This window comes from Sebastes umbrosus, chromosome 20 (genome assembly GCF_015220745.1).
Source record: "Sebastes umbrosus isolate fSebUmb1 chromosome 20, fSebUmb1.pri, whole genome shotgun sequence".
Lineage (NCBI taxonomy): Eukaryota > Metazoa > Chordata > Actinopteri > Perciformes > Sebastidae > Sebastes > Sebastes umbrosus.
In genome coordinates this window covers 10,823,782-10,837,794 of record NC_051288.1, presented here as the reverse complement: position 1 = coordinate 10,837,794, position 14,013 = coordinate 10,823,782, and the positions used below count along the sequence as shown (strand labels likewise).

The window sequence follows — 14,013 nt, the reverse complement described above, 5'->3', positions numbered from 1 at the left end:
AACATAGCTGCCAGGTCACAAACGTTCTCATTTTACAGCTAAACAGTACACTACAAGATGTTTCTGAAAACATTTGAAGAGAGAAATAGGCATTACAGTAACAGAATATTGATTCATATTTGATCAGTGCTGCCTAGTTTGACAGTTTGATCGGAGTTCACGAGTGATTGACAGCAGCTGACTCATAGACAGCAGCTGGATGGCAGACTCCAGCTCGGCTCTGATTGGTTGTTTTCCTCCGAACTGTGAAATCTTGCAGATGCCATTAGGAGCATGGCACATGACAGATTATCCGTCTCATGCACTACTGTGAGGATATAGTGACCCTTTTTATAAAAAATAACTTTTTCTACTTTTTCCCTACTAGTGTGGTGCACAGTCTCACTAGTAAGGCTTCTGTTGGAACTAGTTGGATAAAAGTGCCACTAGTTGCTGAAAAACAGTGACTATTAAGAGATTTTGTTCAACTAGTAAGACTAAAATGTCCAACTAGTGCTGACAAAGACCGAACTAGTGGAGGACACTGACGTCTGATATCAAGGATATGGAATAAATGCTCAAAAGCCTTTCCATACAGGCCTAGACTACGACCAACAAGTGTTGTGTTTTGCTTCTTGCTCAGGCTCCGTGATTGGTCAGATTGTTTGAGTGGCAGTGCATTGAGCAAATGGCAGCTTGCTGAGAAGCCCCTCCTCTTTCAATCAGTGAACACCTGGTGTCTCTCAGCCTAGGCCTCGTGATAGCTCCTTGCAGAAAGCCTTGAATTTTACTTTTTTTAATAATAAATACTGTTTATTATCTACGTCATCACCTGTGCATTGAGGAACAGAGGCATGAGGAGCACTGCTCAAACTCCACCATCATTCTCAACCAAAAATACCTACCAAAAAGACCTACTCCTACTCCAAGCTGCAGGCCTACTGGTGAAAGACTCTTTTCAACTGGCATCACATCAGACTGAACTCTGTGTCCCTGCTCTCCTTTGACAGAGACTCATTTCAGCGTTCAACACCAGCCCTGTCGTCTCCTGCTGTCATCATCAAAAGTAAGCTCATTTATTATTTTTTTTATTGAACAAATTCAGATTTACAAACAACCTGGCTCATAGATCATTGTATTAGAGTAAAAGGACAAGGTGCATACAAAACAAGAACAGATAAAATATGTAATATTATACATCAACATAATAATAAATTAAATTAAGGGCTATAGGGCTTTACCTGTAATTCTTCTATTATACTAAGAAGTTTCAATGCATTTTTGTTTTTCATGACTTTAAGGGCTTTTATGTAAGAAAGAAACTCAGAATGAACCACATTAAACCTAGGTTTCACTTTCATATACTTGGATTTGTGAAAATAAGATTTTCCAAGAATGAGAATGTTATTCACCAGAAAGTCATCTTTGTTATTGTCCATGACAAGACCATAAACAATGTCCTTTTGAGAGAAGTTTCCCAGATGAGAAACTTTTGGGAAAAGCCAGTCATGTATATCAGAAGCCATAAAGCTCCAGAATACATACAATGAAAAAAAAAAGATCAGTAGTTTCAGTTGCTCATTTATAATTTGTCTGGCCTGTTTCAATATCATTGTTTATAGTTTTTCATTCGGTGTACATTTGGATATTATGCTGATGTTGCTGCCAGCTGTGTTTGTGTGAATATGTGGCCGCTGTGCCAGGCTATGTTAAAGTGCATTTTTTAATGCAGATGCTTTATCCATAATATATGCTTGAGTAATGATGCTGTTGTGTCTGTCTCCTCCTGTGTGTGTGAATATGTGGCTGTTGTGCCAGCTATGTTTAATTGTTTTATTTAAAGCTTCAGTAGGCAGAATGTTTTTGGCATCATTGGGCAAAAATTCCATAATAACCTTTCAGCATATCGTAATTCAAGTGTTCTGAGAGAAAACTAGACTTCTGCACCTCCTCATGGCTCTGTTTTCAGGCTTTAAAAAATCGAGCCCGTGATGGAAGACTTTGATCAATCACAGGTCATTTCAGAGAGAGAGAGCGCTCCTATTGGCTGTGCTCCGGCTGGTGGGCGGTGCTTGGTACTTCCTCATGCCAGGCTATGCCATGCTGTGCTGTTATTTTTTGTCTTGTTGGACCAGAATCAGCTTGACTGTCCAGGTATGAGTAGGCCTACACATACCATGAATTTGGCTCTGGCTATTTTGCTCTCATTGTACATACGAAAATAGAAATGCAGCTGAAAACAAGGTCAACAAAGCTGAACAAGAGTAAAGAAAGAAGATGGGCTCTATAAAAAGAATACAAGGAACAACATACAATGTGTCAGGCTGTTTATGTAGATTGTAAACAATAATACAGTAGTGCAATGGTGCAGACTGCAAATATGCTGGAATAAATATTGAATGATTAATGTAACTTATAATGATGATGATGTAGCATATTAGGATTGTATGATTTAAACTGTGGTGCATTCAGGCAAGTATAGTTGTAATGCCCTATTCTGGGTAACATATGCGTTTCAGAACCTATTATTAAATAGATGTTTGGTTTTGAACGGGCTAGGCCCACCTGATTTTCTCTGTGCCCAGCCACACAGTAATTTCTGCCTACGCCATTGGTTTCAGCCCTTCCCTCTTTGCTAAAAGAGTCAATGGAGTCTCTGTAACAGCCACAGTCACAACCTGTGGGCTCTCAGGTAACACGGACTGGAGTCCCATCAAAGACTGTTCAGTTCTCCTGGTCCAGTCTACTTTCAGTGCTGCAGGTTGATCTCAATGGGGGCCACAGTGGCTTGGAAATAATCCAAGTGTCACCTTACTGTCTCATACAAAAATACAAAGCTTAGGGACAGTGAAACAACAATGACCAAAGACATAATAGTCAATTCACTGCAGGACTGTAGTACTTGCACTTGTCTTGGACTCATGCCTTGTTGGACTTGACTACAGGCCTGATTCACTGTAACTTGTCACCAAGTACAATTTATAACGCAACTATCTATGCTAGAGCTTAAAGTCTCCAGACATGTATAACATCATGTATGACTTTTTTTTATCACTTTTTGCAACATATTATACCATGACTTTTTAAATTTTTTCGATATACTATATGCTATGACATCTTTATATTTTTTTTATACGTACTACACTATTACTTTTTTTTTAATTTTCGACATGCTATACTATGACTTTTTTATTTTTTCGACAAACTATACTATGACTTTTTCTTAACATACTATACTATGACATTTAAAACTTTTTCGACAAACTATACTATGACTTTTATTTCCGAAATACTATGCTATGACTTTTTTATATTTTTTCGACATACTTTACTTTAATTTTTTTGACAAATACTATACTATGACTTTTTTTTATTTTATCAACATGCTATACTATGACTTTTTTTCGACATACTATACTATCTTTTTATATTTTTTCAACATACTATACTATGATTCTTTTATTTATTTTTTCGACACATACTATTTTTTTTATATACTATACTATGACTTTTTTATATTTTCGACATACTATACTATGATTTTCTTTCGACACATATTATACTATGACTTTTTTTATTTTTTCGACATACTATACTATGGCTTTTTTTTAATTATTCCATAACTTTTTTTTTTTTTTTAAATACTATACCATGGCTTGTTCTTTACATACTATACTATGGCATTTGAATTTTCTTTTCGACATACTATACTTTGACTTTTTTATTTTTTCGACATATTATACTATGGCTTTTTCTTAACATACTATACTTTGGCACTTAAAACATTTTCGACATACTATATTATGATTTTTTTTCGACAGCCTATACTAGGAATTTTTTTTTGACATACTATATTATGACTTTTTTAAAAGTTTTTCGACATACTATACTATGACTTTTTTTTCAGCATGTTATAATATGACTTTTTTTTCGACATACTATACTATGACTTTTTTTTGACATACTATACTATGACTTTTTTTTGACATACTATACTATGACTTTTTTTTCAACATGCTATGACTTTTTTTTCGACATACTATTCGGACTTTTTTTTCGACACACTATACTATGACTTTTTTATATTTTCGACATACTATGCTATGATTTTCTTTCGACACATATTATACTATGACTTTTTTTATTTTTTCGACATACTATACTATGGCTTTTTTTTATTATTCCATAACTTTTTTTTTTTTTAAATACTATACCATGGCTTGTTCTTTACGTACTATACTATGGCATTTGAATTTTCTTTTGCATACTATGCTATGATTTTTTTATGACTTACTATACTATGACTTTTTTTAAATTTTTTGACATAATATACTTTGACTTTTTTTTCGACATACTATACTATGACTTTTTTTAATCTATCGACATACTATACTATGAATTTTTTTTAATTTTTCGACATACTATACTATGACTTTTTAAAAAAATGTCGACATACTATACTATGACTTTTTATTTTTCAACATACTATACTATGACTTTTTTAAAAAATTTTCGACATACTATACTATTACTTTTTTTACAACATGCTATAATGATTTTTTAAGATTTTTCGACATAATATTCTTTGACTTTTTTTCCGACATACTATACTATGACTTTACATTTTTTTTCGAATTACTATGATTTCTTTTCCGACATACTATAAAATAAATATATATTTTTATTTAATAACACAAAATAGTTCGTATAGTATGTCCGTGAGGAGATATTTGCTGAATTTGAGGAAAACGTGTATTGGATTAGAATTGTTATTATGTAGTCATATTATTTCTTTATATTAATCTTGTCTCTGGGTGGAGGCTTCAGATAAACCCAGTGGGTTTTTAGCCTCTTCCGGCACTGTTTATTATTCATTTATTTTTTTTGTTATGTCGTATAGTCTTAAATTGTGCAAAATAAATAAACAATTACAGACTCCACCTTTAAATATGAAAAACACACAATGATCACTATAGCATTAAACTGAAAAGGTTGTTGAAAACAATTTAATTACATTGACACCGTAAAAAAAACAACACCACAACAGAGAATAGAGTTTGTGCATTGGTTTCAGCCCTTCTCTCTTTAGTCACAGAATCAATGGAGTCTCTGTAACAGCCACAGTCATATCCTGTGGGCTCTCAGGTAACACGGACTAGAGTCCCATCAAAGACTGTTCAGTGACTGTCTTCTCCTGGTCCAGTACTTACAGTGCTGCAGGTTAACCTCAATAGGGGCCACAATGGCTTGGAAACAAGCCAACAATCCAGCTGACACCAAAACAAGTATCAGCTTACTGTCTTATACAAAAATACAAAGCATAGGGACAGTGAAACAACAACGGCCAATGACGTATGCATTCATTCAAATAGTCAATTCACGGTAACCTGTTACTATGTACAATTTATAACGTGACTATCTATGCCAGAGCTTAAAGTCTCCAGACATATAACATGTATTATTTACTCCAGTGTCATGACTCCCTGTTTGTGATATTTTTTAAAGATATGTTCTTTACTGTAATAACACAAGACAGTGTAATAAATAATAATCAAGTGTGCTCTCATCAACACATATTGGCTAATTCTACATATAGACAAAAAGCTATTGCTTTTTAACTTGTTGCGGGGTGCTTGTATGACTCTTGCCATGGAATTTTATTAAAGCATGACAAGCTGGTCTATAAAATGTATTATTAACCAATTTTTCTCCGGACCTCTCTGTATTTATTCCCTGAAATCAGGGAAATAATTTTTCTACGTAGCCTAAAAAACAGTCACTTTTTGCACTTTTTGGAGGTCGGTGCTACAACTGTGACTGCATTTCATCAGCTAGTCTACGTAATGCTTGCCAAACACTGACACGGACATTCACAACATAGTGGATGCTGGGACAAATATTGTAAGTGCAGTTCGAAAATGATTTGCTAAACGACTGATGTAGGTTTAAAACCCTTACATGGCCTACAACCGCTGACCATAAAGTGATGCTTGGAGACAGAGCAGGAAAAACATAGAAGATCAATAGACTCATTCCTCTGATAAGAGAGGAAAACAGACATGGCGGAAATAAACATGATGAATGACGAGCAACTTTGCTAAGAGGATTCAGAAAGAAAAAAAATGCAAACACCGTAATCATAACAATTTACTCTTGAATGCAACCCCAATTCAAACCCTGCATTCTTCAAAAATACAATCTCTGAAACAAACTGTTCAGTATATTGCACTGAAAAAGTTGATGAAATCTACCTTAAAGTAAAAAAAAACAAAATAATGGAATGCACTATCCACAATTGGTCCATGCGTGTAGCTCGACCGAGCCCAATGTTCTTTGTTTGGCCCGTGTCAAACCAGTGTGAGGGTGAGTGGTTCAGGGCCAAAAGTAAAGGCCTCAGTAGTAGTAATGCTGCATCTCTGTCCAGTTGGTGATCCAATACTTTTTCTGTGGCTCCTCAGGCTGAAATCCCAGATTGAACTGATACCGCTCAGCCTTGCGAATTTTCACCCCCTGGTGCTTTGGCATTATCCGGTAGTAGATGGCTCGCTTGAAGAATCCAAGCTATTGGGGAAAGAGAGCGAGAGGAAGGTGACATTAAAGAGGATACACTTAAACAGCAGGAGAGCTGGGATTAATGACGAGTTGAGAAGGAGATTTAGGATTCACAGGCTGAGGAAAAGTTAGGTAAAAGATAAACCCATGCTGAGTAAGATGGAGAACAGGGATAAAGTAGAGAAGACAAACACGATATAAAGTGATCAGCACTGAGCGCAATGCACTCTATTAGCCTGAAAGGGAAGCAGAAGTGATGTTAGGTAGATACAAATAGATATTAAAAAGAAAGTTAAGTGGTAGGAAAGTTGAATCACGCCCCAAGCTTCAGTAATAGCATCCATAGAAAATCCATTTGTAGGGGTGTCGTTACCCTAGAGCCCCACTGGTGTGTGCTGTTTGGGGACCCATGGGGGCCTCAGTAGTCCTCAGTTAGCCTCTCTGTCTCAGAGGGCTGGATCTTCATCTCAGCCTTCTGGGCTTTGGCCTCATACATCTCTCTCGTGCTGGCCCTCTGGAAGAAGCCACACTGGGAATGGTGGAGGAGGAGGAGGAGGAGGAGGAGGGTGGTGCATGGGGGGGTAAGTCAAAGGTTAGACTAAAGGCTCGATATAAGGGTTATAAATCAGTCAGATAAACGGGTCAACAGCTATCGCACAGGATTGTTGGTGTGAGAAAAAAAACAGCACATGTGGAGAGATTCAGAGCTATTCACTCGGCAGATATACAGCATGTGCAGGAGTGTAATCAGTGCAGTAGTGATTGGTAGTCTCACCTTCCATAGTATAAGAATGATTATTCCCAGTAGGAGAATTCCCGCTACAGCTGCAGAGATGATGATCCACAGCGGGAGCTCATAGGGTGCCTCCACCCCCTCCAGTGGTTCTATTTCTACTGTGAACTACAAGAAAGGTGGTGAGAGTCAAGTAAAATCATCATTATCCTCATGATCATCATCATCACCACGTACCCAGGCGTGCTGATCGTCCATCCTGATGGTTGGTTTCTCTTTAATGAGCTTCAGTGTGGCTTGACCTCTGACTGTAATTCTCAGAGCGTTGGAATAGTGCTGCATCAAAACATTTTCAAAGAGAAGTCAAAGAAAGCCATGGACAATTTCATTAAATTATTAATAACGTTTGTGTGTGTGTTTGTTTGTGTTGTAGGTGGAGAGCTGACCTCTAGCATCGTGCTGTTCCACAAACGGGACCGGACATAAATCTTGGCTGAATCCGTCATGTTGAGCAGCGGACAGGTAAATGTCACGCATCGTGCCGTCCCCTTGGAACAATCCTTCAATGCACAATTACAAAGAACAACTATTATACAAGTGAACAAACATAGACAATTTTACAGTTTTTTCAGGATGTACACAATCTCAATAAGGATTTGACTGTTTAGAAAAGGACAGCCAGTAGAGTAGAAGATTCACTTCTTTATCATATATATGGATATGTTGAGTGAAAGTAGGCTGTTGCTAATGGTTTCTAGCCCCACTAGTTTAGTACAGATCAACATCATCCCCAGAGGATGAATCCTAATGACTTTGGGGGTATTTTCTTCTTTGAACTTCAGTCAGAGTCAGCGAGAGAGGAGGGCGAAAGATGAGTCACGGGCCGACAACACTGCAATTGACCCAGGAACGAAACAGACGAATATGATGATCAGCAGGATACCTGAGACTACAACACATGCACCAGGACTCAAGCTCCAGAGTTGCAGTTGTGGCTGGGCAAAGGTAACCTTCACTGCAGGCCTGAGAATACATCAAGGCAGGAAACGGTGCTTAAAGGTGGCGGAACGGGGACCTTGCATTGACCACTACTTTTTAAGAGGCAAGTCGAAGCAGTCAAGTGAAGTTTAGCTGCAGGATGAAAACCAAAGTCTTTAGCACATCAATCCCCCTCTATACTATGACTTTTTTATTTTTTCGACACACTATACTATAACTTTTTTTATTTTTTCAACACATACTATTACTTTTTTTGGACATACCATACTATGACTATTTTTCAACATACTATACTATGATTTTTTTTATTTTTTCGACATACTATATTATTACTTTTTTATTTTTTGACATACTATGACTTTTTTTCAACATACTACACTATGCAACAAGGGCAGTGGATGAGCTGGGAGGGAGTTGAGAAGAGAAAGTTATCTTGGAAGGAGTTGTGGGACATGGAAGCATTTCGAACCAGCTGCATTATACAAGCCACGTACGATGTCCTGCCATCTCCCAAAAACTTCAGCCAATGGTACGGCGAAGACCCTACGTGCCCACTCTGCCCATCCCCTGAAGCACATTCTTGTCGGCTGCAAGACATGTCTGACCCAAGGCCGTTACATCTGGCGGCATAACCAGGTACTCAATTGCTTTGCCGCTACGCTGGAGAGCAGACGGACAACCATCAACGCTCTGTCTGCTCTGGCATCCCATCCTGCAGCTGAGAGAGTTTGTCAGTGATGGTGCGAAGCAACCCAAGGCCTTCACTCCAAGACCAGAGGCCGGGCAGCTGGGAGCAGCACCGAACTGGAAGTTACTGTCAGACCTGGAACAGAGCCTCTGCTTCCCATCTGAGATCGCCACGACCAACCTCAGACCGGAACTTGTGCTTTGGTCCACCTCACTTCGCACCATCCACATCATAGAGCTTACAGTGCCCTGGGAGGATACTGTGGGCGAGGCCTACGAACAGTAGAGGCTTAAGTATGCTGAGCTGGCAGTCGATGCGGAACAACATGGCTGGAAAGCTAAAGTTTGCCCAGTGGAAGTTGGCTGCAAAGGTTTCATAGGAATGTCAACTACCCGGCTGCTTAAGGACATGGGAATCCGAGGCCAGGCCCAACGCCAAGCCATTGAAGCCCTCTCCGGAGTTGCTGAAAGGGCAAGTGAGTGGCTCTGGATTAAGTGGAAAGACAACACCTTGGCTCCGAAATGGCATCAGAGTCTGGGACACCAGGCCTCTTAGCCAAACCCTCTGGAGATGTAGTGGACTCATCAGTGAAACGCTGAGGAAGGAGGGCGCCCACTTGAAAACCCCGAGATGGCATCATCGTTCTCACACACAACAGCAAGGTCTCAAGGTATGTGCAACAAACAAGAGATTGTAACACCAACTCCTCAACAGAACTTTGGTGATCCCCTGACCTTTCCTCTGGCCCCACCAGCAGGTTGACATTTGTGATTAATAGTGAAAAGTCTCTACAGTTTCAGGATATAATTACCATGCAATACTGTGCACACATTTAGAGATTTTCCGATTCCATATTTTTCCTTCCCGATACCAATTCCAATACCAGAGGCCTGTACTACGAAGCAAGTTCAACATACCCCAGGTTTCTTCTCGTTATCTAGCTTAACTAACCGTAACAAATGCGATCCTGCTAAGCGGTTTTATGACGTTGGTTATCAACTCGGTAAATCAACCCAGGGTTTCTCAATCTGATTATGAGTGCGTTCACATAAATGGGGTGGTGTTTGCAGCATATGACCAATCATAAACATGGACAAGTCTACTGTCAGCACAGCGGTGTATATTACAAACTATAATATCAGACAAATACGAAGAAGTTAAAACACATAATCCAGGCTGAAATTAACACAGTTGAAGCTGTCAAATGCAGGAAGGACAGCTGGCAAAAGAAAAAATTGCCGATGTGTGAATGCGTAAATTAACAGACTTATTAATTTAACGGAATACTCAAAGGTCAGCTATAGTCGTCTAGATGGGGCAGTGATACTCTAAAAAGCTTTCAGAGTATAATGGATGAATAGACTACACTTCATTATGGCCTTTGACAAGATTGTAGTATGTATGACTATTTTTGGCTTCTTTTAGCTGCGTTCCCAACAAGTAAAAACATAAATATAAAAACATGATTTAAAGTGGTAAGCACCCAGAGCATACAGCCAGCTGTCCTTCCTGCATTTGTCAGTTTAAACTGTGTTGCTTTTAACCTGGATTATGACTGAAACTTCTTCGTATTTGTGTAATATTATCATAAGAGCCACGCACCGAGCTTTGATTGGTCAGTAGGCGGTGCTTTTATACTAGTTCATCTCTTATCTCGAACATAACCTGCTGTGGAGCGGGTTAGGTGTTCAGCATAAGTTACCACAGCGATCTACCCCGGTAAGAAGTGAACCACCGTCGCAGGACTGAAAACCCAGGATTAACCGTGAAGTTACCTCGCTAATCCCAAATCCTGCTTCGTAGTACATGCCTCTGAACTTGCGGTATCGGCCGATACAGAGTACCGATCCAATATCAGCGTGATAAAAAAATATATATAGTTATTATTATTATTATTATTATTGTTATTATTTAACAACTGTATACTACTGACCATGTATGGATGTGATATGATTACTAACATGATATAATACTAACACAAACAGATTTTCCACTGTGAAACATTGCCAAATGGCTGACAGTTTTCTACTGACAAACTACCTGCAATCAGTTCTTCTTCACTGCTCTTAAACAGTAGTTGTCAGTGGCAGCCATTAGGGCAACAGCACAGTGAAGGCTACTGTTTTGGAGCAGCAAAGAAGCATTGATTTCCGGTTAAACAAGTTGATTTTTTTCTGGGTTAATAAATGATGGTAACGGATCGGTGCATAGACTGGCGTACTCGCCGATCTCGAATTTTGGGCAGCATCAGACGCATTTCTAATACTGGTATCGGAACAACTCTATACATATTCATGGTCTTTGATCAAATATAATTCATATATACTTGAAATGATGTATCAAAGCTTGTTCATGCTTGATAAAGCAGATCCATTTCTTACCAACACGTGGGACTCTTTGCGAGAAGTGAGCAGTGTGATGGCTGCCTGTGGCTCAACAGCCTGTGGCTTTGTCACATCAGCATCATCCATCACGACCTGTCGTTTAGTGCGCTTTCGTCCGCCCCCTGACAACTGGAAGACGAGAGGGAAAATCAAAGAAGGAAGCAGATGAGACAGAGACATGACATCAGAGGGCTCGTAGTAATTACTGGTTTTGATAAAGACATTACCAAATTCTTCTTAGAATAACACTGTCATTGCTACTGTCTATATCTGGGCTGCAAGCGTTATGACTTTCTATTTAGGGCTCTGTGAGGTCAGTGGCGACACAGATGTTTTTTTCCCCAAAATGTATTTCTGAACATCTGTGGCTTGGCCTTGAGACCATTTTCACACCCCTTTTCTACCACTGACATTCACTCATACAGCTCAGGCTGCTTTCATTTCACTCATGCCAGGATATATTACATCTCATGTAACAAGCCTGTGAACAGCACAATCGCAGTAGAGTTAAAGTACATTTAGTGTTGCTTAATAGTTCAGTAAAGTTTCATCAAGTACACTGTTATGTTACCCAAAGGTATTTGAGCGGTAAAATCAACAAATTTAAACTGTCACACAGTTGTTAGCCGTGCTAGCGGCATATTTTGGGTTTTGACCTAATACCTGCAAAACTGATGATGTTCCCATCAGCCTCAGCTTTACTCTGTGCTGTACCTTTGTCTTTAGTGCTTATTAGTTAGCATACTTTTGTACCTATACTTGCTATTTTGACTGCATAAGTGTGTTCACACAGACAAGTATGGCAAAATGCAGAGCACCCAGATGGTGTACTCATAACGGTCATACGTAGCAGAAGAGGAGGTTCCAGCAGAGGTAGTGGTTGTTCCGGTGAATACCGCACTATACAAATGTAAGTTAAGTACCACTATACTGTTGTGGGATAGAAGCTGTTAGTATTGTTTATTGGATTCATTTAGCAGTCTGTAACAATTTGGTATCGCAAACAATACCACTGCTAGCTGTCTAGCTATCATTTCCGGTGAGTACAAAAACAGCCGTTTTTGTTATGAAACAACACAAGCCTGTCAAAATTAGTAAGTACATAGTGTACTACATGGAAGTATCCAAATTGAGAAAGCAAAAGTCCTGTTATTTGTTTCTATGCCTTTCATTAAAGCCAGTACCTCTCTGTTTATATGTAACTGTGTTTGTGACTTTTCAATAATGGGACATTTTGGGATGTGCATATGTCTTGGGTGTGGGCAAGAGTAAGCTGTAACAAATATAAAGCTTTTGCAAGGTTGACAGTACATAGAGGAAAGATTAGATGTTTTCATGTGGTTCATAGCTAGCTGAATCACTGGCATTGTTGTGCGTATTTTCCGTTCAAAATCTGCATCTTCAATATCTGTTTCAAGGTGTTCAAGATTTTTGGACATAACCTTGACCAAGTGAGGGAATGAGGGCGATACAATATATATTAATTGGCTCTTAAGGAAAAAGAAGTATATTGTGGCTCCAAACCAAAGTTTAAAAAAAGGGACTTACAGTTAGGTTAAGCATGTTGACAACTTCTCCAGGAGGGTTACATTCCACCTCTGATTGCCCTTTAACAACAACAATCTTCGTCAGGTACAGCAGCCACTTGCCGTTGGTTATCTCAAAGGGCCACTCAAACTCCACAGCCAGGGTCCCCAGGTCTCCCAGAGGCTGCCCCCTCATATTTACCTAGCAGTGAAAAGAGTCAGCAGCACAAAAAAAAGGAAACTTCAGTAGAAATCAAACAGATGGTGTGAAATAAAGTGTGGAATAATAGTCTTAGCTTCACTGTGACTTTGTAACCCCTAAATAGTATCCACCCCTGGTCCTGCTTACACCACAAACCATGGCTCACATAACAATCCCTTCACCACGCATTATTAAACTTCTGAGGAATGAAAGTTTGGGCTTCAAAGAAGGGGTGGAGATGAGGGAAATGTGGGTTGCACACATACTGTATTATAGATGCAATATACAGTCCTGGAGGTCTAATATAGTCTGAGTGGTGGAGGTGACTCACATTGAAGGTGAATTCCACCAGACTGCCCACGTCACTGGTGTTGACCATGGCTGACTCGCCCATCACCGTCCCACTGAATTGTGTTCGCACCAACGGTTTTGCTCTGGACAGGGAGAGAGTTAGAAATGGTTGTGCAAGTAAAAAAAATGATGTGGGAGATAATGTGATGTGACATGAACTACTTCAGTGTCCATTTCTGTGCTCTCTACTGTAAATACAGTACGTCATGTTAGGTAATGGGACTCACATGGAGAAGGAGGGGAGGATGGTGTTTTCAATCATCAGGGCCACAGGCACAGGCTTCAGGTCACTCTGGTCACTAAGACTGGAGAAACAACCCTTATTACAACATTGTGTGCCAGTGTAATATTTAGTGATTATGGTAGCGCCACTACAGCCAAAATGCACAAATAACACCAGCTATAAAATGCTAAACTGTTGAATCAAATCTGGGACCCAAGCCTTGGATATAATGGAAACACAATCATGCATCAATGTTAAACACTTACGTGGACAGAAGCAGCTCGGTCTCAATCTCTTGTGTGTTCAAATCAATCCCTGAGGTCTCAAACTTGATGGAAAGTTTCACCTGATAGTGGAAGCAAGACAATGAGAAGTG

General features: G+C 39.2%; 1 protein-coding gene across 2 annotated transcripts in view; it reads right to left on the bottom strand.

Annotated features, from left to right (window-relative positions):
* Positions 1-4,957: 4,957 nt before the first annotated feature.
* The window catches only part of itga3b (integrin, alpha 3b), a 35,621-nt gene continuing 26,565 nt past the window's right edge, over positions 4,958-14,013 (bottom strand). The window contains exons 17-26 of one of the 2 annotated variants that reach the window (XM_037755174.1): positions 13,904-13,983; positions 13,642-13,719; positions 13,395-13,497; positions 12,884-13,063; positions 11,333-11,464; positions 7,711-7,824; positions 7,502-7,600; positions 7,307-7,432; positions 6,905-7,060; positions 6,398-6,540 (exon numbers count right to left, since the gene is read on the bottom strand). In XM_037755174.1, coding sequence (XP_037611102.1) covers positions 6,950-7,060; positions 7,307-7,432; positions 7,502-7,600; positions 7,711-7,824; positions 11,333-11,464; positions 12,884-13,063; positions 13,395-13,497; positions 13,642-13,719; positions 13,904-13,983 — 1,023 coding nt within the window. In that variant the 3' untranslated portion in view covers positions 6,398-6,540; positions 6,905-6,949. Of the gene's footprint in view, positions 6,541-6,904; positions 7,061-7,306; positions 7,433-7,501; positions 7,601-7,710; positions 7,825-11,332; positions 11,465-12,883; positions 13,064-13,394; positions 13,498-13,641; positions 13,720-13,903; positions 13,984-14,013 lie in introns of both variants that reach the window. The other variant, XM_037755173.1, reaches the window with a different exon arrangement.